General features: G+C 45.7%; 2 protein-coding genes and 1 long non-coding RNA gene across 4 annotated transcripts in view; 2 read left to right on the top strand and 1 right to left on the bottom strand.

The window, feature by feature from the left end:
- The window catches only part of cftr (CF transmembrane conductance regulator), a 40,722-nt gene extending 30,354 nt beyond the window's left edge, over positions 1-10,368 (top strand). The window contains exons 22-29 of one of the 2 annotated variants that reach the window (XM_086209669.1): positions 330-557; positions 1,645-1,745; positions 3,081-3,311; positions 4,243-4,398; positions 4,595-4,684; positions 5,057-5,229; positions 5,982-6,087; positions 7,177-10,368. In XM_086209669.1, coding sequence (XP_086065795.1) covers positions 330-557; positions 1,645-1,745; positions 3,081-3,311; positions 4,243-4,398; positions 4,595-4,684; positions 5,057-5,229; positions 5,982-6,087; positions 7,177-7,392 — 1,301 coding nt within the window. In that variant the 3' untranslated portion in view covers positions 7,393-10,368. The remainder of the gene's footprint in view (positions 1-329; positions 558-1,644; positions 1,746-3,080; positions 3,312-4,242; positions 4,399-4,594; positions 4,685-5,056; positions 5,230-5,981; positions 6,088-7,176) is intronic. The other variant, XM_086209668.1, reaches the window with a different exon arrangement.
- A 17-nt stretch (positions 10,369-10,385) lies between these two features.
- The window catches only part of cttnbp2 (cortactin binding protein 2), a 79,034-nt gene continuing 62,179 nt past the window's right edge, over positions 10,386-27,240 (bottom strand). The window contains exons 10-23 of the mRNA XM_086209667.1: positions 26,726-27,028; positions 24,362-24,457; positions 21,800-21,879; positions 21,126-21,212; positions 20,403-20,502; positions 20,120-20,296; positions 19,328-19,500; positions 18,159-18,337; positions 17,859-18,085; positions 17,590-17,766; positions 16,114-16,159; positions 12,918-13,017; positions 12,327-12,434; positions 10,386-11,956 (exon numbers count right to left, since the gene is read on the bottom strand). Coding sequence (XP_086065793.1) covers positions 11,612-11,956; positions 12,327-12,434; positions 12,918-13,017; positions 16,114-16,159; positions 17,590-17,766; positions 17,859-18,085; positions 18,159-18,337; positions 19,328-19,500; positions 20,120-20,296; positions 20,403-20,502; positions 21,126-21,212; positions 21,800-21,879; positions 24,362-24,457; positions 26,726-27,028 — 2,198 coding nt within the window. The 3' untranslated portion in view covers positions 10,386-11,611. The remainder of the gene's footprint in view (positions 11,957-12,326; positions 12,435-12,917; positions 13,018-16,113; positions 16,160-17,589; positions 17,767-17,858; positions 18,086-18,158; positions 18,338-19,327; positions 19,501-20,119; positions 20,297-20,402; positions 20,503-21,125; positions 21,213-21,799; positions 21,880-24,361; positions 24,458-26,725; positions 27,029-27,240) is intronic.
- Positions 12,336-26,974, top strand: LOC147259338 (uncharacterized). The gene is made up of 3 exons (XR_015117223.1): positions 12,336-12,635; positions 20,059-20,323; positions 21,072-26,974. It is a non-coding gene; the product is annotated as an uncharacterized LOC147259338 (long non-coding RNA).

Raw genomic sequence — 27,240 nt, 5'->3', positions numbered from 1 at the left:
ACTCACTCTTTGTTGAGGTATCCGTACTCAACCTGAGAATTTTTTTTTTTTGGAGACTTTGTACGTTTACGACACGTATTTAAACCCATCAGTTACTAGTAACTTAAAAGAAAAAGATTTTGCACAGAGAATCATCATGTAGTATTTTCTGTACTTTTACACTCAATATCAGACCTTCCTTGAATTTCCGTTAAATGAAATTTGATGGTTGAAGTGTAAAAATGTTGCACACACACTCAGCTAACATTTTAACAAAGTACTGCTTTATCTCAAGACAGAATTAAGGCCTTTTTGCTCATCATTTTTTAACTCCATCCCATCTCTTGCAGCTCGCAGCCCGATCTTCTCCCACCTCATCATCTCGCTCAAGGGTTTATGGACGATTCGAGCGTTTGGCCGCCAGACCTACTTTGAGATGCTCTTCCACAAGGCGCTAAACACGCACACCGCCACCTGGTTCCACTACCTGACCACACTTCGGTGGTTCCTCTTCCGTTGTGACATGATCTTTGTCTTGTTCTTCACCGCCGCTGCTTTCATCGCTGTGGGAACCAACCGTAAGTGGCAAGCTATGGTTGATTCTTCCACTGTGTGCTGTGCTAACGGCAAAGATGCAAAGTTAAGCGAGTGCAAGGTTTGAGAAAAACACAAATATGGCTTTGGCATTTGCTCACTGGAGTAAATATTCTCCCAGAATCAAAAGGGACCTCAGCCACATTAACTTGTGTCAACTGCGGGTTTACATTGCTGCGGAGTGACATCATTCTGTAGTCCAACAGGAAGTTAGCATCTCCATGGGCTAACTTGATCCAACAGGATTATCGCCTTCGATCGTGGTCCAAAAATCAGCTCTGCTGCAAACAAACCTTACAAGACTTACACGTTCCGTACAACTAAATAATCTTCACTCATGAATACATCTCTGATTATTTTTAATTTGAAATTGCAACCAGCTGATATAAAAAGCTAATGTTAGCCTGTAAATGAACCATCACCTCAGTTGGCTTTGAGTTTCTTCTGTTGTCAGTGTGATGACATCCTTGACAACCTCTCAGTCGTTTCTTCGTTCCTTTCTCTTCTTAAGACAACGGATGCTTCGGAATTCCAACGTGTTGTTTTTACCAACACAGTTTATGCTGTCGAACGAAATGTCATCTTAAGATTATTGTTGACTTAGAGACGAGGGAACCAGACATGACATCATGCCAACGTATTTCTTTTAGCTCTTTTAGTTTTAGGACGTTTGTGTGCGAGAACTGATCGATGGTTGGACTGCCTCTGGATAAAATGTCTTGTGCAAAAGAAAGAAATAGTGTGTTTATCTCAATGAATGGGAAACACAAGTTACTACACACACACACACACATATACACACACCCACACAACCACACACACACACACACACACACACGTCATTGCCTGTGTGTTTATGTTGAGAGCAGTTTAAGGAGTAATTTCACAGCTCATTTGATTCCAATAGAGCCACAGGCAGAGCTGCAATACCTGAGTGCTGCTGTTACATCAGCAAGAAGATCTGATTGGACTAAACTGATGAGCGTGTGTGTGCGTGCGTGCATGTGTGTGTGTGTGTGTGTGTGTGTGTGTGTGTGTGTGTGTGTGTGTGTGTGTGCTTTCGCTCTACAGAGGATAAACCAGGGGAGATAGGCATCATTGTGGCCCTGGCCATGCTCATCCTGGGGACTTTCCAGTGGGCTGTGATCACCAGCATCACAGTCGATGGACTGGTATGTGGTTCTCACTCTCACACACACACACACACACACACACACACACACACACACACACACACACACACACACAAAGAGAGTTTTATATGCATCACAGTCTCGGTGAGAGTGTTTTTAGCACCAGATGTCTGATCGTGTGTTGACTGTGGCGATGTGCATGAGGTGTGTCACCACTACAAATACGCGTGAACAACGAGCAGCACATCCAGGCTGTTGGTGCAGGACAGGTTGGCCTGTTTTGTTTTTGGCTGTCAGACACGTCGCTGGTGCGTTCAGCAGCTGATGTTGGTGCCGCTGTTGAGACTCTAATGAACCAGCGTTTGTTTTGTTTGTGTCCACCAAGTCGCTGATTGTCTCCATGTTTTGGTTCATGTAACTGATGGAGGTTATGACAGCGCAGGACATTTTGTACAGCACAGTCACGTAGTTGTGTGTGTGTGTGTGTGTGTGTGTGTGTGTGTGTGTGTGTGTGTGTGTGTGCGCACTGTTAGTCACAGTGTGACTGATACTCTCCCGTGAGAGAAGAAGAAGCTCATTTTTGTGACTCCCTGTGAATAACATTTACATGAAGGTGAGTGGAGCTACTAAATATCTCTGTCAGGCACCAAGTGCTTTGAGTCTTCACCTGAGCACAACTACAGATGTCTGTATTTCCCAAGTTTAAAATAAAAGCTTAAATTGGTTGGAGAATTAAAAACATCCCCTCTCTTCACAACCATTGCACAGGATACGATGTAGTGAATTGCAGCAACAGATTATAGATAATAAGTTCTACACTTTAACGCCAAGAATCGTATTCACAAAGATTTATCTCTGGTCGAGGCAGAAGGCCGCCTCCGATTCGTCAGTATCTCTGTTGTCACTGTCACAGAGGGATGAGTAAACATGACTTAAACACGCCTTGGCTCAGGACAGAAACTCTCCATCACACACAGCGACTGCTAAAGTGCAAAATAATGGACGCATGGATCCAATATGGATATCAGCTATCAGCTCATCGGACGCTAGTAGCCTCAAGCTAACTATGCGTGGCTGGCTCTCCCTGCATTCAGGAGTTGGAGAAGTAACACAGGAGGGAAAAAATGTCACGGAGACCTTATTTTTAGACCTCGGTCAGGTAGGAGCTACTTTTAGCCTCAGGATGCTTAAATATAAAAATGGGCCATCTTGCGCTGGGAATGTTGCTGCTTCACGTCCCCGGCGGCAGTTTGGGGGAATTCCTGCCTCAACCAAACAATGGGCATCGGTACTAAACTGTATTTATTCTGGTCAACCTCCAGCAAACCCCGACCCTCTCTCATCTTGACCGCCTCCTCCCTTTCCCTCTCGTAGATGCGGTCGGTGGATCGGGTGTTCAAGTTCATCGACCTGCCGTCGGAGGAGCTGCTGCCGGGGAAGCCCAGTGGTAAAGGGGGTCCTGACCTCGTCATCGACAACCCTCACGCACATGAGTGCTGGCCAAATCGCGGCCAGATGGACGTCCAGGGCCTTACTGTCAAATATACAGAGGCTGGACGGGCCGTCCTCAGTGACATCTCCTTCTCTGTGGACGGGGGACAGAGTGTAAGTCTGGGCTGGTGGTCCAGGAGGGTGGCGGCTCAAACAGGACAGTGCAGAGAACCTGCAGAGATTCGCATCTGTTAGGCAGAAGTGCATCTAAAAGTTGAATCAGAACTGGAACAAAGGAATCAGTGACAGCTTCTCCCAGTCTGGCTGATTTAGAGTCGTTCGCTTCTCACTTTCATCTGCATTTTAAATGCTTTTCACTGTTAAATCAGAGGAGCAGATGAACTCAGCTGTGTTCAGATCGCTTTCAGTCAGAAGCGAGAGTGTAATATCGCAGCACTCCTTCTCTCCGCTCCTGGCAGTAATTATGGCAAGTATGAGCTCCGTGTAATGAATCCTGGAGGACAGCAGAGCTCAGTTAGTGTCAGCACTTCAGCCTCGTCCCATTAGCTGCTGCAGGGCCGACTGATAAATGGGCTAATTGTTGCCGCCAGCCTGCAGAACAAAAAGACGGAGCGCTTTTAGACTCTCTGAGACATCAAGGCCTCGATTCATTTCACAGAGTAAAGATGAGTACGGTCTGCTTTTGTCTGTGCGTGCAGCGTGTATACATGGTAAATTAATGCAGTATGTATGTATGCATGAAAGGATAATGGCAGTATTTTTAAACCTTTAAACCTTCGCTAAGCAAATGGCATCTGGCAGCACGATGATTTGACAAACACGTATGAGATTAGTTATCAAAAAAATAGGAAGTGATTAATGTGACGCGGTGACGGGAGGCTGCCTGGGCTCAGTTGTTGTGTGTCCACTGGAGGGGAGAACCACTCTCAACTCTGATAGTGCCGGGTCTGAATAATAAATGGCAACTACAATGACTTGGGTCTGTCCAATACTGATCAAGAACGCTGTGACCAGCAACTATGGCATGGCCTCCAATAATAACCGAGAGACTATTCATATTTTCCTGTGTCCTGGTTAATTTCAGGTGGGTCTGCTGGGCAGGACGGGGTCAGGCAAGAGCACCCTGCTGTCCGCCCTGCTGCGTCTCGCCTCCACCGATGGCGAGATCTCCATCGACGGCGTCTCCTGGAGCTCCGTCTCGCTGCACACGTGGAGGAAGGCGTTTGGAGTGGTGCCGCAGGTACGAGGAATGCGAGGATTCCATCTCCAGACACGTTTGTGATGAACAGAAATTCAATCAGACAATTCAAAGTTGCATTCGTGTAAATCGTCTAAATGCCGAGTAGAATGAGGGACAGACGTGGAGGCCGCCGTTGTGTGCGCTGTGTTGACTGCCGTGTTAAAACCTCAGTCTTGTTTTCTTTTGTCTTGAACAGAAAGTCTTTATTTTAACTGGAACTTTCCGGATGAACCTGGATCCACACGGACGTTACAGTGACGAGGAGCTTTGGAGGGTCGCAGAGGAGGTGCGTCCACTCTTCTGTTCTATTTTTGTCTGTTCTATTCTCTTGACCAGGAACCAACAGAGCACTTGGAGGACAGACGTTAAAAGGATTTTTACAGCATTTCAGTGAGGTTACGAAGGTCATCTTTTCATTTTGAAATGTAAGATCAGCTCTGCAGTTATACGAAGGACTTTTTAATAAGAGCTCATAGAAATGTTCACTGTTTAACTTTACTTTAACTTAACTTTAAAAGCCTCCTGAAAGCTCAATGACAGGAACTGTCCTCCAAGTGGAGGTGTCAGGCTCTCACTCTGAGGGTGAATGTAATAAAACATAAAACTGCAACCGTTGGTCGTGTGAAGCACCAGCTAACGTCCCCCCGTGTGTCCTCAGGTGGGCCTGAAGTCAGTGATCGAGCAGTTCCCGGACAAACTGGACTTCCAGCTGGAGGACGGAGGCAACGTGTTGAGCAACGGACACAAACAGCTGATGTGTCTGGCTCGCTCCATCCTCAGCAAGGCCCGGATCCTGCTGCTGGACGAGCCCTCCGCCTACCTCGACCCCATGTAAGTACTCCAGAATAGGATATTTACTGAATGAGTATTCAGGCTCCAGCCACTTCTTTGCTCACTTCTTTTTGCCGGACAGTAAAAGCTGTCGTTTTCAGCTGAGGCTTTTGCAGTCCAAATTCATAAATATTAAAGTTATACTCCACCCTAAAAGTAGATTTGGCCTGTCAAGCACTCACGAGGTGTCTTGAACTCACAAAGACCTGTTTTCCTTCCTGCATCGCTTCTTCCGAGTCAGCCACGTGTTTCTAGCTCGAAGCGAAGCAAAACTTCCCAAAAATGTCTGTCTGTAAACTCTCAGGAACATCACCTGGTGCCATCCAGGTTCTCCTCCCCTGCCGCCGTGACGTCAGTAACCAACTGTAGCTGTCACTGAGGTCACGGTGCAGCCCAAACCACCCAAATCTGACCTGTACGTTCTCCAGTAACTGCATATGGCGACAATCTAGAGCTCTTTCGGTAATTCTGACCGATTTTACGAGGAAGAGTATTTGTGTGTGTGTGTGTGTGTGTGTGTGTGTGTGTGTGTGTGTGTGTGTGTGTGTGTGTGTGTGTGTGTCAGTGGGCCAGGCAGGGGGGGCTGTGATGCTAAATGAAGCCTATAATGAGCTACGTAGTTTAACCGTGTAGCAGTAAAGAGAGACAGCCTTTGATGACCATGGTGTGTGTGTGTGTGTGTGTGTGTGTGTGTGTTTGTGCGCGCTCATGCATGCTTGCTTGCGTGTGTGTGTGTTTGTGCGTGTGAGCAGAACGTTGCAGGTGCTGAGGAAGACGCTGAAGCAGGTTTTCTCCGGCTGCACCGTCATCCTATCAGAACACCGAGTGGAGCCACTGCTGGAGTGTCAGTCCTTCCTGGTGAGATTAACAGGACGTGGTTTATTGTCTTCTTTGTGTGTGTATGTGTGTGTGTGTGTGTGGAGGCCTTTGTAGCTGTTCTTTGCCTGGCCCTGGACCTGCAGTGGAACCTCACCACCCTGTGCGCGGCGTGTCAGTGCACACGTGTGTTTGTTTTCATGGAGGGTGATGCAGGTTTGCGTTGGAACAGGATGACGGTAGATTGGCGCTATGACAACATGAGGGATGTGACCTCAATAGGCCTCATACATGAATGTTTCCTTCTTTTTCAGATTTTTTTTTTGTTCTTTGAGGTTCATTTAGTATAATAATAATAATAAACATCCCAGTAAACCCATATTAGAACATCTGACTGGTAGCGTGAAAGAAAGTCCAAACCAGAACATCAGAAAATACCGGCCTCTGTCACCTGGACTAAAACCTACCTCCTTCACAATAAAACACACACACACAAACACACACACACACACACAAAGACACACACACACACACAGGTGTGAGGATGAATTCTTTCCCCACCAGCCTTTTAAATAAAAATAGCCCACACTTGTTAACAAAAACCTGACCCTTTTTTTTGTACTTTTTTGCAAGTGCGTCCGTTCTTTCATGATCAACTCTTGAAGGAGTTTTAGTTTCATCAAAAACTGATTCCCTCTCTCAAGCACAACATTGATGTGATATTTGTATTTGTTATTATTTTCCCTCACTCTTGGATTGTTACTTCAACTGCATAGTAAACGGTACTCGGCCTGGTGGAGCTGCAACCAGAGCCTCCGTCCTCCTCCTCTGCCTGGCTGCAGTGCTCCTAAGTGGGCCTGCAACAGCACCTCAGGCCCCCCAGAGAACCATAACATCCGTCCATCCCTCTGCTGCTGTGTCTTCTTCACTTGTTTTTTTTTAGATCTAAACATGCAGTATTCCGTCATCACAAGATGCACAACACCACCCTCTCCAGCTAGCAAAAGTTATAACACCAATGGCGCGCAAGGAAAGGGTGTACTTGCAGATATTTTTTGAAGTATTTGAAACATTTTACTTTGAAAGACCAGACCAAGCTGACGTGAGTGGTTTCTCTTCTCTCTCACCCAGATGATCGAGGGCAGCTCCATCAAAAGCTACGACTCCATCCACAAACTGCTCAACGAGACGAGTCACCTGAAACAGGCCATGAGCCCCTCTGACAGGCTCCGCCTCTACCCGACCCTGCACCGCCTCAACTCCAGCAAGAGGGCGGCGCCACAGACCACCAAGATCTCATCCCTTCCCGAGGAAGCTGAGGACGAGGTGTTGGACACCCGACTCTAACACGCGCGCGCGCGCACACACACACACGTTTGATTGAGTGTCTTGTTACAGATGAGTTTTAAACATCCAATCGTTCATTTTTGAACCTCTAAGCCTAAAACAGCAGCGTCCCAATCAGCGACCGTCTGCTGGACCAACTTGTTTTTGGTAGGAAAGAAAAAAGAAAAAGAAAAAATATATATGACGTATATAACATTGATGCTTCCAGTACGTTTAGGCTAAAATATGCAGCTAATTTATTGACAGAAATCTAGTAATAAATATCATGATGGTTTGCACATTAGTGACAGGAAGTGCCTGCGTTAAAGTAACCACCTCGCATTTCCATCTTGAGGTTAATTCCTTCATGCGGGGGCTGCAATTACGGCAATAGAACTCTAAATTAGACACCTGCAGCGCCGCCAAAACGTATTGTTTAACTGCAAGTATGAGAACTGGTTCAATTATTTATATTCAGATGAACTGAAATAAAAGATTAGACTGAAATTGATGGACAAATTGAAGCTTTCGGTGGAAAATCTTCCACTGAATTAGGAAAAAAAAGATGTAAATGTGCAGCCGGAGCCGCTTAGAAACATCAGCCTAAAGTGAAATTCCAAAGAGAAGCTAATGAGGTACCTGAAAAACTGCAGACAGCTGACGCGCGGTCGTTGAGAACCGTTCTAAGTGCCTTCAGCTTCAGCACAGACTGCAGCAGGGCTTCTCTGGTGGCTTCTCTCTCCTCAGGCCAAAGACCCTGCTTTTAAAGAATTCCTTCATATTTTGTTGTTTTAGGGTTGATTTTTCTCTCAAGTATTTAATAAGAAAACAAAGCACCAGGCTTATTTTGACCCCCCCCCCCAAGGCAGTTTGGGAGTTTTCCTTCCTGCACAAACTGCGTCCGTGTGCATCAGGTAAAAATATACGATGCACGAAAGCACGGGGAATCAAATCTATAAATGTAGCAGGATTACACAGTAAATCTGAAAACAATCCGATGAGGCTAAACTGGAACTGAAAGTTTTGGTGTTTCGTCAAAAAAAAAAAACACCTTGTGTTGCTGAAGCTGCTGAATTTAGCATCTGGCTAACTAGCGAGTGTAGAGAGTCTCAGTCAAACGTGAAGGGAGGAAGCAGAGGTGGCAGTACGGTGGCCCGGAGGGCTCAGCGTGCAGCAAATTACGAAAACCTCTCAGTGCAGCAGTTAGAAAACACGCTGCTCAACGCCACCGAGAAGCTGCGAGCACCAGGACGTGACAGTAGTCTGAGTACGAGCTCGTCTCACGAGGCTGAAGGGTTCCTGGTGTCAACAGCTCCTGTCGGCTCAGCTGTCTCCACGTTCCCGGGCGGCTCTGATGCGGCTCTGATGCGGCTCAGCACCTGCAGGAAGCAGTCGGTGCCTTCATCTGACAACACGAACCGAGTCCGAAGCACCCAAACACTGCTGACGTGAAACAGTCGACAAACATTAAACATAGAAAACATCCTCGTGTGTCCATCCGACTCATCGGAGAGTCTCAGTTCACCGCTGGTGACACGCCCACGGGCGGGAATAGCGACGCTGTTGGCTGTCAGGCCTGACGAGCCATGACTCAAACACCCCTATTTGTCCTTCTGTATGCACTTTAGAGACACGCCGAGGTACTCGGGAGCTTTCACGGCGGCGCGACAGTGAAAGCTTCGTTTTCTATTCTTCCATGAGGCGACGCGTAGATGTAGAATTTTGACCTTTGCTATCAAAGCGAGCTTCAGGAATCGTTGGTAGGAGCTGGGAATACTTTAAAAAAAAACAACAACAACATCTTTTCTATTTTGAAATGAGTATTTTTTCAGAGACACTGCTGTAAAAAAAAAACAACCCTGATATTTAGCATTTTTAACTCATCTCTGTGCTTCCCTCTGAAACTGGAAACCGTTTTCACTCCTGATGTTCTTCTTCGCTGGTTGAGGGACGAGTGTTGCTCCTGTCATTCTGAATGATAGTTTAGTAACGCAGCGGCGTAGGGAAGCTAATAAGGTACCATGGAGAAGTGCCTCGGTGTGTTAACTGTGAGATTATTTTTCTCCTTTTTTTACAGTGTAAATGAAGAACAAAGCTGTTTCTTACTCATAGGAAAAGGACACGCGTGTCCCAAAAAAAAAAAAATATGTATAAATGTATTTGTTCAATCAATTATATTTACAGTAAAAACTACAGATTTTGAGAATTTCTAGAGTGTTTGTGTTGTTTTTGGTACCGGCTGTTTGTGTTCTTGGTTCCATGACAGGGACGGTTCCATGTTTTTGTACCTCGGAACCAAATGGACCAAAGTATTTTGATATTGCGTTTTATTACTTGCTTTAGCTCGTATGATTATTTCATGACAAAATTCTCTTTTTATTATTTTATCTGTCAAATGTTGTAACTGAGCGAGCTTCTACGAACGCGGGAGTTTTGTTTGAGGGTTGCACGTCCGCGGTACAAACCCTCGTCCGTCCCGTCTCTCCGGAACATGAATTCATTTAGATTTGGAACCAACGTCCACTGGGGCTCCACGTTGAACTTAACAGGTTTTTGGAGGTCAAAGGTCACCGAGTCCGTCTCATTCCTCTGAACACGGTGGAGGAGGTTTCATCACATCTGCCACCGACGTCCGTCACACCTTCATGGATTCATTCGGGAAAGAACCAACTAGTGTCACTGACGTATAAATTAGGGCTGTCACTTTAACGCATTAATGAGATGAATTAATTACGCCACAAATTAATGCCTTATAAAAAAATTAACATATAACAATGTTTTTAATCGCCTGGCAGCGCGAGTATAAATACTATACTTTGTAGTTTTTCTTGGCGGCCGCAGGCGCAACATCGCGTCTCCCCTGAAATAAAAGTTTTCTGAGCAAAGTTTGAAAAATGAGCACCCGTCCATTTAGCATTAATTCATCGTTTAAGGTTTAAAATAAACTCGGTGAAACAAATAAATCAACAAAATAAACTGATGAGGATTTCTCTTTTTTTTCTTCTTTTTTTCCAACAGTGCCATTTTTTTAATGTTTGTGCTTGAAAGACAACTTTTTAAACCTCAAAACCTCAAACAGCTATCGTACAGATCGAAACCATGGGTGGACTAAAATATCTTCTGTACATATGTATAGATATATTTATATATATTTTTATATATATATATATATATATAAACATTGTCCACATAAAATAAATCCTTAAAAATAATAATAATAATAGTAATAATTAAAAAAAAACATACAGAGAGCACAGTGATTGATGGGACGCATGAAAGAAAAGAGAGCGTAGGGCTCGGGGTGGGGGAGGGGGGGGGGGGGGTCGTGGGGGGGGGGGGGTAGATTGAATCTGGTGACTCCGGGGAGAAAACGGGCATTTAAAATATTTATTATGGCTTACAGCTGACAGAGGACATCCTGTGTTTATAGAGTTCTAGTACTTATTGCCACACGGCCCTCACTTTGAAACAAGTGAAGGTATTTTTTTGTTGTTTTTTTTTTACAAACACTATTTACACGTTTCTTCCTCCTGCATCTGTTTTTCTTTTCAGCAGTTTTTCCTATTTCGTCACTGTACAAGCGTCATACCACGTACACCAAATCTATAGAGCATTTCGACGTACTAATTCTTATTTACAAATATATTTGGTGAAACCCTGATTAATTTTATTTAAACCAACCTTGCAACTATTTAAAGATAAAACACTTGAATATCTCAAAAATACTTAATAGCAAAAAAAAAAAAAAAAAAAATTAAAGAAAACAAAAGGAAAAAAAAAAACCTGCTTTTGATCCAAAAACACTAAAAAGTAACTCCTTTAAGTACTTTTCGTTACTCTTTAATGGCCTTATACCAGTGGGACAAGTGCAGTATTTCACCTTCAGTACTGCAAATACCATTTCCACCAGCCAAATACTTTAATATCACTAAATATTTCTTGTCTGCTGCGTTCTGTCTGGCAGGTCAAAACACTGGAATAAGGCAACAATCAAGTAACTCACCTTCAACCACGTCGAGTCAGACCTCTCTTCAACCCCGAACAATCAAATACTTCAAATACTCTTATAGAATAAAACTATGGTCCCCAAGTACACAACTGCAGTACAGTGTAACAAGTACGGATAACAAGTACGAATACCAAAAGTCAAAGGTCGTCAGGTACCTAGTCTTTACATCATGGAGGGCGGTTCACAGCGAGATCATAGGGTGAGGAGGGAGGGGGTGGGGGTGGGGGGTTGTTATTTGTTGTTGTTGTTGTTGTTTTCGTGCAGGTCTCTGTGGAGGATCCAGATGTCCTCCTGTGATTGGCTGTTGTTGTTCATATTGCTGCTGTTGCTCGGCGCCGCTTTTGCTTTGCTGTTCCTGCTGCGGCTGGGAGGCGTTCGGCTGCTGCTGCTGCTGTTGTTGTTGTTGCTGCTGCTGCTGCTGCTGGTTGTTGTTGTTGTTGCTGTGGGGGACGCTCTTATCTGCTGCCCCCTGCTGCTGGGGACGGGCAGCTGGGATTTGGCGCGTGGGCCGGAGCGCCGGTCGCTGCTCTGGACGGCTGGCTGGTTGGAACTGCGGCTGGACTGACGGATGACGGCCTGCAGGAGGAGATGCAGTTCAGTTAACGTTCAACACTCACTTCACAACTGAAACTGAAGCTTGACACCAAAACCCAGAAGTCCAGGATGGAGAACCTGCTGTGTACTTGAAGTACTGCAAGTACTTGAAGGTAAACGGCAGAGTCGGCGGCTCAATTATGTGTGAGGTAACCCTGCAGACACATGACGTAAGACTGCAGAAAACAATCTCATCCCTTAATCACCGGGTCGTCTGCTTGTGTTGTTGGTGACACAACCACAGCCTGAGTGGATGTGTGTCATGTTCCTGTCTGTCACCACCGGGATCAGCTGGTGAGGCGACACCCCCCCCCCCCCCCCCCCCCACACACACACACACACACTCACTCACCGTCTGCGGTCTCTGCTGAGAGGTTACTTCCTGCTGGGCCTTCTGTGGGAGCGGGGTTCCGCTGGGAGAACCGGAGAACAGGATCATGTCGTCTTTGGCTTGAGAGATCTGGAGGAGAACATGAAGCGGAAGCAGTGAAACCGGGGCCGGACGCATCCTGGCGGTTCTGTCACCATCCTGAAATCTGTTCTTTCAAATTCCAGGACGGTTTTGACCGGATGTCCGTTGCGTCCCTCTGAATGTTTCCGCCAGCCTGAGTGATGGTCACAAGTCACGGGGACAGCAGTGCCAGGTCATTTGGAGTGAAAGGTAAGTCGTCGCCATGGAGACAGACAACTGCGTTCTAGAAACAATGACGCCGATGAATTACAGGGTCAAAACACAAGAGGTGGACACCTCCACAACAAGAGCAGCAGGAGAAACTCCTGACTGACGGTCTGGGATATTTACAGCACTGACGGGCTCATTATGTGCTGAAAACAACAGTAAACGAGCTGGAATCACAAGGATGTGTGTGACTGAGACATGTCACTGTGAAAGCAACACACTGCAACAAGTGTGTGTGTGTGTGTGTGTGTGTGTTGTGTGTACCTTGCTGATGTCTGGCTCTGACTTGCTGGAGCACATCGTCTGCAGTTCTCTGATCAAATCGGTCTCATCGTCGGAGAACAGAGACAGACCAACAGGCTCCCTAAACACACACACACACACACACACACACACACACACACACACCAGAGAGGGGATTAGCAGGATGGTTCTGCTCTCTGCTGGCTGTTGGAGTCACCCTAAAAGTTTAAACGGTTCTGCTCCTGGAGCTAACGGTTGCTAATCCTGCTAGAGTTCCACAGGGACAGCATACAAAGTTACCCCTAAAGAATTCACAGCATAAAATTAAAACTGAGATGGTTTGAGATGGAGGACCAAAGATTTAAAGTAACCTGAAGTATAAGATTATCACATATATACACAAAAATATATACATCATCCAATTTACAATAGTTAAGAGTGTGGGAGTCTAATTGCAGCCAAAAAGACTCAAATCAAGGAAAAAATACCCACACAGACACAAACACACACATACGTATGTAGATCAATGTATGATGTACACATAGATATCTATGGAAGCATAAATATAAACATACTTATATACACATATGTACACATACATACATACATGTACTGATAAATCATGTGTATATACATGTATGTATGTGCATACATATCTGTATACATAAATATATACACGTATATACATATATGTGTATATGGATACATATACTTATATACACGTGTACACACATACTTATATACGCACATTCATACATACATACGCACATCTATAAAAACATAGATACACCCAAGTACACATATTTGCTCATATACACATACATATACATATATATATATATACACACACACACATATGTACACACTCGCATTGTCACGATACTGGATTTCACACTTCGATACGATATTTTGAAAAATGTTGTCATTCGATTCGATTTTCGATACTACGCAACCACTCAGAATTTAGTGCAAAAGTGTTTTTTATTTAAAGAAAAATAAAGAACTTTATTTTTGAGGTAGAGAACTTTTTCAAGTTATTCTTTACACAGTAACATTCTGCAAGTAAGTTTTAATATATGTAACCTACTGTCGATTAGCTTTAGCTCGCGCTCACTAACAAGACAACAAGTTTACAAAGTAAACGGATGTGATAACTCTAGGTAACATATACTTCAAGTTATACTGTTATCAACCTCTATACCTCTAAATCTATACAGGTCCGGGTGTCTGTCTTGGAGCTGCTTTGCTACATTCGTCGTGTTCGCTCCTGTCAGCACAGTTCTGTTGCATCTCTTCCATATCGGCTTGCTGCTGTCCTTTGGCTTTCCTTGTTCATCTGACTCAAATCCAAAGAACCTCCAAACAGCCTTTCTGTTGTTTAGTTTATTTATTAAAACTGGTTGCGAAGGTCCTGCAGACGCCATCTCATGGCAGCTAACACACGTAGAGCGACGACACTAAAAAATACAGCCAGCGGTGTTTGTGTGAGCGACCGTCTCCGTCTCTACGAGGCAGGAGGGGAGGGGCTGCTGCACCCTGGCTCGCTCCCCAGGACAGTGCTCTGTCTGTTTGTGTGTGTGTGTGTGTGTGTGTGTGTGTGTGTGTGTTGGCGGCGGCAGCGCATGTATAAACCAAGGAGGCAGGCAGAGTATCGATACTATGGAAAAGTCATTTTGTACCGTTTTTATTTTTCAAAATCAATATTTAATCGATAAATCGAGATTTTTGACAACCCTAGTATACACACATATGTACATATACACACATCTGTATATGCACATACATATATACACACGTGTAAACTAATGTTTATATAAGGATACATACACACATACATATATACACGTAAATGAATATGTCTATATACGGATACATATACATGTACTTATATATGCATATACACATACACATATGTGCACACATGCATGCATGTTTACACGTACATACTTATACATACATACACACATGTATACATATGTCTATATATGGATACATACACACATATATACACGTGTATTTAAATATGTCTATATATGTATGTACACACACATACACGCGCATGTACTCATACATACATATATACACGTGTATACAAATGTTTATACAGGGATACAGATACATATATACACACATACATACATGCAAACATATGCACACACAAACATACATATTTACATATACATACATAGATACAAACATATATACACATATACACACATACTCATATCTATATATACACATACATACATACATACATGCACACAAATTTACATACATATATACACGTCTATATATGGATACATATACACATACACATGTACTTATATACATATACACATACATATATACGTACATACACACATGCATACCCATATATGAGGTCATACACACACGCATATGTAAAAATATATATATGTGTGTTTTGAATGATAAGAGATTACTTTCCATTAATTATGGAAAAGTAAAACAGCAAAAAAAATTTTTTTTTTAATTAAGTAGCCTGTAAATGTAAAGCTGTGAGCAACCAGCAGAGGGCAGCAATACACTTTGGCTGAATCCAACCTGCTGGACTTTAAAAGATAATTCGAGCTTTAAAATGTCTCAAGCTTTTCTTAATTCACACTTTCACCAGAATCTATTTAAATTTAACTATTAATTAATGAAGTAATTGCTTGTCAGGCCCAGAACAGTTTCTGTGTATAAGTTTAAGTCATTACCCATCACCTTATTGACTCCTGGCTGTTTAATTATCTGAGTAAGATAAATAGTGTCATTCTCTGTCATTTGGGGTTTCACGGTCAGAGAACATCTGCTCAGCCAGCCTGCGTGCCGCTGATGTTCTTATAACAGGATATTTATCTGCAGTAACACCAGCGCTGCTCTGATGGAAGGCCAGGAGACACATACATGGCATTCCTGGAATTTAAGCTGCGCAGAAAGATTGTTGGTGCTGTTTTTCCACCTTCACTCACTTGAAGGTCACTGCAGCGAGCACGTGTGGTCTGTCAGAGCAGAATGAAATCAGGCTTCCGCCATGACGCCTTCTTGCTCAAAGATTCCAGCAGCAAAGATGAATTTGTTAGACATCATTGTTTTACTGGTATCTATAAAAGCAACTGCTGAGTGTCACAACAGGAACTTCTCTCATCACATCCCTCGTTCTAGTGCTTCTAACGTTATTGCTAATACATTACACCAGGATCACGATCATACCAACCTGTGGCCGTTAGCGATGAGGCTGACGTCAGTACTGGACAGCGAGCCTGTAAGCACAAATACAAATTAACTTCTTGTGAATATCACAGTTCAATGGGCCAGTTTATGTAAAAATAAATAAATAAATCAACAATATCCAACAACTAATATGACAAAAGTAATTTAAAACCTAGTTTAAAACAAATGAAATGATCTAAATATTAGTCCTCTGATGATGTCTTTCTCTCCCGTTAACGTTAGCTAGTAGATGTCGGTACGTGAATGTGGATGAAAATAAAGTCATACTGAGGTAAACGGCAACAACACAATCATCTTTTAAGAAAGTAAGTGAACACTGTAACCATGCTAATGTTTTGTAATGCTTGTGGCAAGTTAACAGAGCTAGCAGCAAGCTAATGCAGAGTCCTGCTAAACCACCAGTGAGCTAACCTAAAGTCCCGCTAGGCCAGTTGCGAGCTAACCTAGAGTCCCGCTACGCCAGTAGTGAGCTAACATAGAGTCCCGCGAGGCCAGAAGTGAGCTAACCTAGAATCCCGCTAGGCCAGTAGTGAGCTGACATAGAGTCCCGCTAGGCCAGTAGTGAGCTGACATAGAGTCCCGCGAGACCAGTAGTGAGCTGACATAGAGTCCCGCGAGGCCAGTAGTGAGCTAACATAGAGTCTCGCTAGGCCAGAAGTGAGCTAACATAGAGTCCCACTAGGCCAGAAGTGAGCTAAACTAGAATCCCACTAGGCCAGCAGTGAGCTAACCTGGAGACCCGCTAGGCCAATAGTGAGCTAACCTAGAGTCCCGCTAGGCCAGTAGTGAGCTAACCTAGACTCCCGCTAGGCCAGTAGTGAGCTAACCTAGAGTCCCGCTAGGCCAGTAGTAAGCTAAAATAGAGTCCTGCTAAGCCAGTCGTGAGCTAACATAGAGTCCCGCTAAGCCAGTAACAAGCTAACTTAGAGTCCAGATGCCAGCAGCGAGCTAACGTATGGCTGCTGAAGCTAATGTTTACCATGTTTGATAACCTAAACATTAACTACAAAGCTACTGATCTAACAGGACACGTTCTGAGGTGCCTGATGGAGTTTGACAAGAAAAACATTGCATATAGCAGTTCGTTGGTTTGGGTTCTACGTGAAAATTTTAAACCCAGAACTTATGATCAACTTGGCAAGCGCGCTGCTGCTAGCCATGGTTTTACTGCTGAAGATCTCTCTCTCTTTTATTGCTCTGATATCTTTGACCACACCAACCAGGTGGATGCGTATGGAGTCAAGTCGCAAGTCACGTGTGTGCAATGCCAGTCACCGTCTCTGCTGTCTGATGAAACACTTTAATTATTCTTTTTTTAACTTTCCTTTACACTTGAACACAACATTACTGGCGGTCTCTGAGAGGCAGGACCACCTGATGTGACCTCTGCGATGTTTATCTGGAGGAAACACCTTCAGATCGTCATAACGCCTGACTTGCAGTTCTGGCTGCACCTTACCCTCTCTAAAGGAACCTCCACAGCCCCAGTTAGAGGCGGGACTTCCTTTCTTCCGAGGGCTGGTGTTGGATCGTCTCAGCTTGCTGTTATCGCGAGTCTTTCTGCCTCCTCCGCCGCCACTTCCTTTGTAGGAGCCGATGGCCGATAGTGGGAAGTTTCCACCCCAAAACTCAATTTCTGAAGGGAGAAACAACCACCATTATCAGCTATGTTCCAGTCAGTGGAGGGTTAACAGCTAGCGAACGACCCTCTTCATCACGCCCACGCACCGTGTCGAGGCAGAGGGCAGCCCAGAAGAACAGCTTTGTTGACCAGGATGCTGAGGGCGGCTTTCATCACCGCCTGCTGCCCAGCACTCAGCCCACAGTTGCTAAGAGACAGTCGCTGCGACGAAGGCGAGGAGGGGGAGGAGGAGGAGCGCTTGGCTGTTACCCGGGAAATGATGGCTTCTTCCACGCGGGGGACGACCAAGGCATTCCACAGCCGAGCCAGCCACCTGAGCACACACAGACGCGGTGTCAGCCTTGTAATTGTACTTTCCAACCATCAATTCATGACATCACGCACACCTGACAATAGCTTGCGTGTTGTGGGGGATGACAGGGCAGGACAGGAAGAGCTGAGGGCCCAGCAAAGCCTCGTGGGTCCCCAGACGGGACAGACAGGCGTTGAGCTGCTGCCAAACCTGGCCCACCCACATCAGCGACCTCTCCATGATGCCGTCAGGTGACCAGACTCCAGCTCCCGTCTGGAGGAGAAATGGAGTCACTGTATCATCAAAGCATGTCACAACCCACCTGTCCACTGAGAACGAACTACCTCAGTAGGTGAATGAAGGTACAAAGGAACAAGAACAGCAGAACCGAGTCTGAGGGGAAGAGAACCTGCTAACGGTGCTGGTGCGTTCCTCTACAGCCGAATCTTCCTTGTTAACCAACAACGCCTCTACACAGCCTAAACTTGTCTGGAGGGTCTTTGAAAAACCACCATGCTGAGGTTTTTAAGTGCTTTTGGAGTTGACGTCAAACTCCAAAAATAAGGAGGGAAGTACCGCCTCTCTTGTCGTACCATTACGACTGTTTATGTTCATTCCAGAACGTTTCAGTTTAAACCTTCAATCTGTGACCATTGACACCGATTTGTGTCCTAACACTTTATTTCAACATTACAAAGAGAATATATCAACCACAAAACCGTAAGTATCCAAAAAAAAAAAAAAAAAAAAAAAGCAGCACTCCAGTCCACGGCCCCACAGGGGTTGGTGTGTTCTGGTTTAATATGTGACAGGGATCATAATTAGGAAAACATGGTGCGTAATTATGTAGCGGCGTCACGCGCAAGTGGTGACAGCGAGCAGCACTGAAGGTTCTTTATTTGAGGAGGCCGGTCCCTCCCAGGCCTTGCTGCAGGTTGTTGAGGCAGATGGATGTTTATGGTTCTAACTGGCTGCTTTAATATGAGGGGTGTACAGCCGGGGAGCTTCTCAGAGGCTACAATCACGCCGTTATGGCTCTCTCAGGGTGAGGGTCTTGTGATTTGCACTTCGCAAATGAAGAAAAGTGGGTTTCCTGACATAGCGAGGCCCTGTGGGGGTGGTTAAGTGCTGGAAAGTGGACAGAATGGATGCCTGGTAGTCTATGAAGGTGTGTTCAGACAGCCAGGAGGTTCAGCTCCACGCACTGAGACGTTTCTGCATGTACACAACAATGAACATCTGGCTTTTCAAGGTCCGACTGACCTTATGAAGCAGCTTCCTGCGGAGATGTCTCCCCAGCAGGCCGTGCAGCGGCTCCTGGTCCCAGCGAAGAGTCACCCAGCGGAAATGCTGCTGGAGGCGGAGCTCTGAGCCTTGGAGGCGGGGCTTAGACAAGGTGGCAATCAAGAAGCTGCCCTCGCAAAAATGGTGGGGACCTACAGCAAGAGAGGGCCAGTTTGTTTTCATTTATGTTAGGACTTATTAACTGATTTCATACTGGTTATCTAAAGTGACACCAGTAACAATCTGGTATTACTGTTGGGAGGGAAGGTCACATGACATGAAACCCAGGTAACATGATGCTCGTGCCATGAAATACGGGTTGTTGTGCACCTTCAGTTGTCCTGGCGAATGTGAATGCTAATTAAACATCTGTAACAAGTCCCTCCGCTGCTGTGCAACGCCACTGCAAACATAAATATGCAGATATGCGAATATCTATCTATATATCTCTAGATATAGACAGATATATATCTCACAGGGATTTTAAAGTCTCTACGGTGGAGTCTAAACGCTTCAACTTGGCGCCCCCTGGTGGTGGACACAGTTGATGAAGGGCAGAGAAAAACTTACTCTAAACTTTATGACTTTTTTTTTTTTTAATCAACTAAACTGTTAATTTAGGAAAAACAGCTGAATTTTTCCTATCCCCTGAAAATGCGTCTCAGAAGAAAAACAGTGCAGGACATAATTTTTTTGTTTTCATTTCTCAGGGGGAATGTGAAACGAGCCTACAAGACTTCACCCATCAACTGTTGCTGGAATCACACGCACCAGTGTTGAGGACCAGCGGCGATGCAGAGCCCCGGTTGTCCAGGCTGTGGCAGAGGTCTCCCAGCAGGCCTGACAGGGACGACGCCTTCTCCAGCCCCTCCAGCAGCACCACCACACAACACCGGCCGGGTCCACTGGCCGACCCGGCGCCTGCCGCCCTCGCCGACACCAGGAACCCTGAGAGAGGAGCAGGTCCGATTGTTGGTAAAGACCGCGCTGCACTCAACATCCCTCTCTCTCTCTCTCGGCCTGTGTGTGTGTGTGTGTGTGTGTGTCCTCTCACCACAGGAGATGAAAGTCTCCAGCAGCTGCTCTTTGGTCAGGCTCTCGTCCACCTCCACCCTCACCACGTCACAATCCAGTCCCTCCGCCTCCTGCTTTGACTGGGGGGGGGGGGCAGGTTAAGACAACGGAGATATTAGGGGAGTGCGTTGTCATGGAAACAAAGACTATCTACTACTACTATGTGCTGAGAGAAACGAAGCAAGAGGAGAATTTGAATGAGCAAAAAGGGGCTTTCCCAGACTCCACTGAAGGATTTTTCCTTCCTTGTGTCCTTTAAAATTGTTAGACACCATTTAATTACAATAAAGGCCATCGTGGATTATCGGTGTAAAGACAAATCATGCACACTGACTGCCCCCCCCCCCCCTTTAACCAACATGATGGAGAGAAACAAAACTGGCTTTCCGCCATGTTGCCAGCAAAAGCCAGAGGGGACAAATGGACGTCTGAATAGAGAGTAAGCCGGTTCCCTCCGGTCACGCAGCAGCGATTTAAAAATATTTTGCCGTCTGCTGCTTACATGCTCGTTTTATGAAAGCGCAATCTTTCTGGGAGTGTGTGCGTGTGTCCCTGTGTATGTGTGTGTGTGTGTGTGTAACATCTTTCAGAGGCAACATGATCTTTCAGTGTAAATATAACTTTTTTCTTTTTCCGATCACGCGAGAAGCAACTGCGAAGAGGCGTCACCTCCAGTGACTGACGCGTCGGCGCCTTCACCCACCTTGATGCAGCGAGCGATCAGACTGGCGATGTACTCCTGACAGCTGCCCTCCAGTCCGTGGAAGATGAGGTTCCGGTACTGTTCCACCTGCAGACAGAGATATGAAAACACACACACACACACTCAATCAAAAAATATTAACAGTAGAAAAACAGAAAAACGTGAGAATGAAATCTCGGCAATTTTTTTAATGTGTAAAAGAGCCTCAACCCTCGATTCGAGCGAGGAAAAACTACCCAAAGAAGCCTTTTCGTTGGGGACAGTTGCAGCCTGAACTTCCTGAGCTGCAGCGTCAGACTCCTGACTCACTGATTAAAGCGTCAGCTTACCGTCAAAGACGCGCGACTTAAGACTCTCAGAGTGCTGAGCGTCCTGTCACTTGTTCTTTATTCATCTGCCTGTGGTACCTTGCCTTTTTTTTTTTTTTATTGCTGTTAGATGGAAATTCTCACTGAAACCCCCCCCCCCCGCGTGTCCTCCAGATCTTAGCCAGCAGGGGGTGCTGTAGCAGCCAGACAATGGAGATTCCTCTCCTTTGATCGCTCTTCTCTTTCTTTACCAGCTGCTTTATGCTTCGCCTCCTCCATATTTTTCAATGTCTTACTCATCTAATCCCTCAGTGTCTCTCAGTCTTTGGTTTGTGTGTGTGTGTGTGTGTGTGTGTGTGTGTGTACCAGGCGGACGTAGTTGTGCAGCAGCGGCAGAGGGAAGAGAGAATCCAGCGCCAGCTCATCCAGACACGACTCAGACAGACCTGTCAAAAACACACAAGTCGGGCTAATAAATCCCCCAATCCTCTCTGATTTACATGCTCGCTGTCGGCCGCCGCAACGCGCCGTTACATCATCGCACATCTGAACCACAAAGTCACCTTGGGAGTTAAGACTGCGCCGCAGCTTGAACGCCACAGGTTCGATGCCCTCGGAAGCTGTGTGTCCTCCCCGAAAATGTCACGTCTTGTAGATGACAGCTTTTGCTCCCTGGGGTTTAACGCTCTTCAGTTCAGATTCTCACAGAAACGAAGGCAACTTTTTGGATGGTTTCCACCAGCAAGCACCAGTTTGAGGTTAACGGCTTCAGTTGTTGATGTTGCTGAGTGTTGTCCTGAGTCCCGTTACTCTGCGGCCTCAGTTCAGTTCCTCCTTTGTCTCATCTCTCTCTCTCTCTCTCCTGATAATGAGAAGTGTTTACACGCCACTGCCATTATCTCGACCGACTCCGAGCTCCTGCAGCCGCTCCAGTTTTAACGAGAGAGAGCAAGCGGTAAAACACCAGCACCGGCGTCGGTGAACCTGGTTCGGTTATTTTTAGCGGGGGCCGCCACCTGATGACTCGAATCACCTGTCCTTCCACTAGATCCATCACCACTTCACACCTGATGACAACTCGCATATTAGCGATGTGTGAATTGCAATCACGGCGAACCCCACAGTTCAGCTGCGGCCCCTTCAGGTCACAAAAACTACTTTTCTGGTTAGTAGCAGTTGGGTGGCGGGCGGCGGGACAGGAAATGGTCATGAAGTAAAACTATTGCTCCACCCAGATAGTTTGACGCAGCTTTGATAGGTTTTCCTGAGATGGACAACATTTTTAGGGCAATGTTTTTTTTCTCCTCCTTCTTTGGTGCCAATACTTCATTCTGTAGTACAAATATAATCCAGGAAAACTCTGGAAACACAAACAGAACCACGACCGACGTGTGACATGAAAATGAGAGAAGAAGATGGTGATGGGTGAAGGTTCGGCGATCCCAAATATGGCAGACGGATAGAGGCGTTAAATTCAGCTCTTTTTTTTCCTTCTTCCTGGTCTCATGGGCCAATAAAAAAAAAAGATCAATACTTGTTCATCTTTACAGAAATTCCACCTTTTTCCCTGCTCATCTGCTGGCCCCCCCCCCCCCAAAATTGCTGTATGATTTTTATGATTTCTGTTTGGCAAAGCAAAATAAACCCAAGGATTTTTATTGTTTTATTCTTTTGCAAAAGTACACTCCTTATAAAGTGCCCTCGTCAGGTTTTGATCTGCTGGTTTTGTTTTTGTTGTTTTTTTAGAGTTAAACAGCTGATAAACGTGCACCGTTTCCGGTTAACAGACACGTATGGCTGCACCTGCAGTAAATACAATGAGGGTATTTATGGGTTTGAGTCATCATCAACACACGACCGCAAATCAACTTCCTGTAATGATTAAATTCATTTAATTATGGCATCCAGTCAGAGATTTATGTCTGAGGCCTGTGACTGCAGAGATCGTCTTAACGAGCCAGACGTTTCTTGGCTGGGTGCCGGCGCGGTGACGGGCAGATCCGCGCCGACCTCCGGGGTCACACACCAGCACGCTCGAACGTCCCCGCTCACTTCGCCAGACGTCTTCTTAAGCATGAGAGGCGAGAAAATGAGCCCGGCGGAGGCAGAGAGGGAGAAAATGACTTGATGAATGAGTGAGGAAGAGGAGGTGGAGAGAGCCTGGCTGCCAGACTATTGTTCCGTCTCTTTTTTTCCTGACTCACCCAGATGAGAAATACAGTAGATAAAGCAATTCAGGGGAGTGGAGGCAGCAAAACAGAAGCAGCAGACAGCGTAAGAAAGATTATTCCAATATCTGCAGGAGCGAGGCGGCTCGCGCTGCCGCTCTGACTCATCTGTAATCATTAACGCCGGCCTCTGAGGAGTCACTGGCGTCTGATCGCTCTTTAACCAGGTTGTTAGATGACAGGGATTTTATTTGGATACAGATTGTAGTGTTTGGACGCAGTCAAGATATGGAGATGGAACACGGAGCAGCTAGACCACGGCCCAGGTGAATGCCTGAATCTGATTGGCTGCTGGTGTCCATGCATTCCTGATACACACACACAAACTTTTCGTATACTTTCTCTACATCAAAATGCTGGCTGCGTGTAACCACGGCAACAAACAAACCCACTCTGACTCGAATGAGGATGACACTTCTTTTAGAGATGTAAACAAATTAGATAGAAAATCGCGGACCTTAATGACCTCGCGCTCGTTTTATCCCAATTATTTATGTTACTAAGTAACGAAGACTTAGTCTGGATTCAGATGAAGAGATGATTTAGCTGCAGCGTTGAACTATGAGAATTTTTTTGTCCCTTTTATCCAACAAATGATGTCATCGGTGACAGTAGCTCCAACCCTGGTTACGGCTGAGCGCCGATGACCGACTCTGTGTGTGTGTGTGTGTGTGTGTGTGTGTGTGTTCCAGGTTTGTACCTTTGAGGCGAATGGTGATGCACTGGCTGAGAGGCTTTCGGACCAGGTCCCAGGGGGAGACAGCCAACTCCTGACCCGGCAAACACTCAGTATCTCCTGGAGCAAAACAGAGATGGATCAGGATGCTGTCACACAACACACACACACACACACACACACACACACACACACACGAAAAAAAGATGCTGTCGGGATTCATAAAGCAGCACATGCAGTGTTCATGCACAAATTACCATCATAAGGGCTGAAGAAATGACGATGGAAATGCTTGAGTTTTTATTTTGTAGTTTGAGAGCGGAATTCAACTCAGGGAATGAGATCTAGCGTGGATGTGACATATCTCCTCCTCGGGTCGCGCCGCACGCGCAATACAGGAAGTAGCGAACTCCTCGACTCGAACAGGATCCAATCAGAGCAAATACATGTCAGACTGGGGGAAGGTGACACATCCCAAGTGTTGCTCAAGCCATGAAAGTTCAAGCATCACGTATGGAGCCTATTATTTGGAGTCACTGCTGTAAAACCCAAGAATAGCGAACCCCTATGAGACTCCATGACAAAATCTGAGAAACCAAGAACGCTGAGACACGCTGATGTTTTACTGGGATGTTCCCAGCATCCGCGATCGGGGATCAGTGGAATGATGGGACTCCACCAGTCACAGACGTGGTTTCTCCACCTCGGCATCAGTTCACGCTTCCAAGCCGAATCGTTCTCAAGCGCGTCTCTGCTGTCTCAGATCCTGGATGTTCTGCCGTTTACTGTTTTGCTACCCCAACGGTCAAACCGGTATTCTTTTGCATTTATTTTGCTCATAAAAACTCCAGAGAGCTGCTCCATCCCGACGCGTTCACAAGTGAGACGGGATTGGAAAGGCAGGAAATAACGTTGTGATGGTCGAGGGCCGGAGGTCGCTGGAGCCGTCTTAACCTCGGCAAGTAAAACAGAGGGGGGAGGGGGGAGACGACACGTTTTTGGCAAAACGATGTGCTAAACCATGTGATCAGGGATCTGCACAAAAAAGGGCTAAAAAAGGCAATTGAGCTCGACTGATTACCTGATGAGGTAAATAAACGTTTTTGTTTTTTTTAAATTTCTTGTCTTTTCAGCTCTCACAGTTTTCATCAACTCCCTGTATTAACATTCTATGTTCTGTTGACATCTTGGCGAACACTCAAAAGGTTTTGGTTTCAGCGCTAGATGAAACATGTATGTAGTTGTCAACACACACACACACACACACACACACACACACACACAAGGAAATGAGAAACATATGCAGACATGCTGAGAGGCAAATGAGACACGGATGAAGACGCGGAGCCAGACACCAAAGACTGTCTGTGCGTCTGTAGTTTGAGACACAACACAGATATTTTTCTCCTAAATTGGCATCACCCCCCCCCCCCCCCCATGCACAACCCCCACCTCATGCATTATGCGTCGGTCCTCTGGTATTGCACCCTTTCATCATCCCCACCCCCAAAAAAAATCCCCGCCTCTTTTCAAATACAGAGTGAGATGGTTACGTGTGTGATGGAGAGAGATGTAACGAAACAAACCAGAGGAATTACTACTCCAATACATACACACACACACACACACACACACACACACCTTTAACCCCATGACAGCCGCTTTGTTCTTTTATTCTGAGAGAACCCACTGAAGACATCTGATCAGCAGAAACACCCCACACATGTTCAATCAAATAAATTATTCAGTTCAGAGGAAAACTATCGCGTGTGTGTGTGTGTGTGTGTGTGTGAGGCTTCAGTTGGACCTGCAGCCAAACAAGTCTCACTCGTCCACCGTCTTGTTCCAGCACAGCTTCCAGGGTATTTCACAATAAACCTGCAGTATCACCTGAACAATCAGAACATCTGCTGCAACAGTTCATCCACTAGTTGACGGACTGAATAACCCTACACTGGTCCAGTCTCGCTTCAACCACAAATGTTAAGCAAATTCAGAAAACGGTGGTTTTTGGCCCTGAAAATGAGGGAGAGAGAGGGAGGAAGAAATAAGAATAAAATGAGGGAGGGAGGCAGAAGACCTCTGAGTGACTAAAGCGAATACTCGTTTACTGAGTCCATCGCTCTTTTAGCAAAACCCCCCACAGTTCTCACCCAGTCAGACGTGGTTGGCAGCTCTCACTTTCTCAAAGTTCTAAACAGTTGTGATGTCGACGGCGAGCACAGGAGTGTAACACCACCCTGAACACCGATCACACTACTAGTGATGCGAGAGGGAAATTTTAATTTTAAATCTGGGGTTTCCAGTTTGGAGAAAAGGGAAGAGGGTTTCTCCAAGTGTGTCTCAGCGTCTGTGAAAACTGCACTAAATTCAAGAGCACGCCCTCACCAATCAGGATGGAGGCGATGCTGGCGGCGCCGAGGCCGAGCGGAGGACGCTGCAGGTCGCCTCTGGCCGTCGGAGAACCTCCACAGATGATCTGGAGGTAGGAGGTGAAGGTTCGGAGGAGGGCGGCGCTCAGCTCACTCCAACGCATGGAGCGGTCCACCGACACTCTTCCCAGCACCGCCTGGCTGCTGGTGACCCCCTTCGCCTCCTCCTCCAGGGCCTCCACAGGACACATGGAGCCTCCTCCTCCTCCCCCTCCTCCTCCAGATGAAGACTGGAGACGAACCAGGACCCGGTACTGGTCTGGAGGTGAAGAGAGAACTCTCACTGTTAGTTTGGCTCCAATAATGATCTTCTTTCTTTGGTCAGTTTTCATTACTCATAATTAAATATTCTAATTTGTTTTACAATCAGAATCTATCCCAACTGATATGTGCGTTATAATTAAAGTTCTTGTTCTTTGCCTCACAGGCCCAAACCAGCAGCAACCAGACGTGTTTGTGTCCTCTTTGACT

The sequence above is a fragment of the Aulostomus chinensis genome, chromosome 7 (assembly GCF_037954235.1).
Source record: "Aulostomus chinensis isolate RoL2024-O1b breed Wild chromosome 7, RoL_Achi_v1.0, whole genome shotgun sequence".
Classification (NCBI taxonomy): Eukaryota; Metazoa; Chordata; class Actinopteri; order Syngnathiformes; family Aulostomidae; genus Aulostomus; species Aulostomus chinensis.
This window is presented reverse-complemented; position numbering and strand designations above follow the sequence as displayed.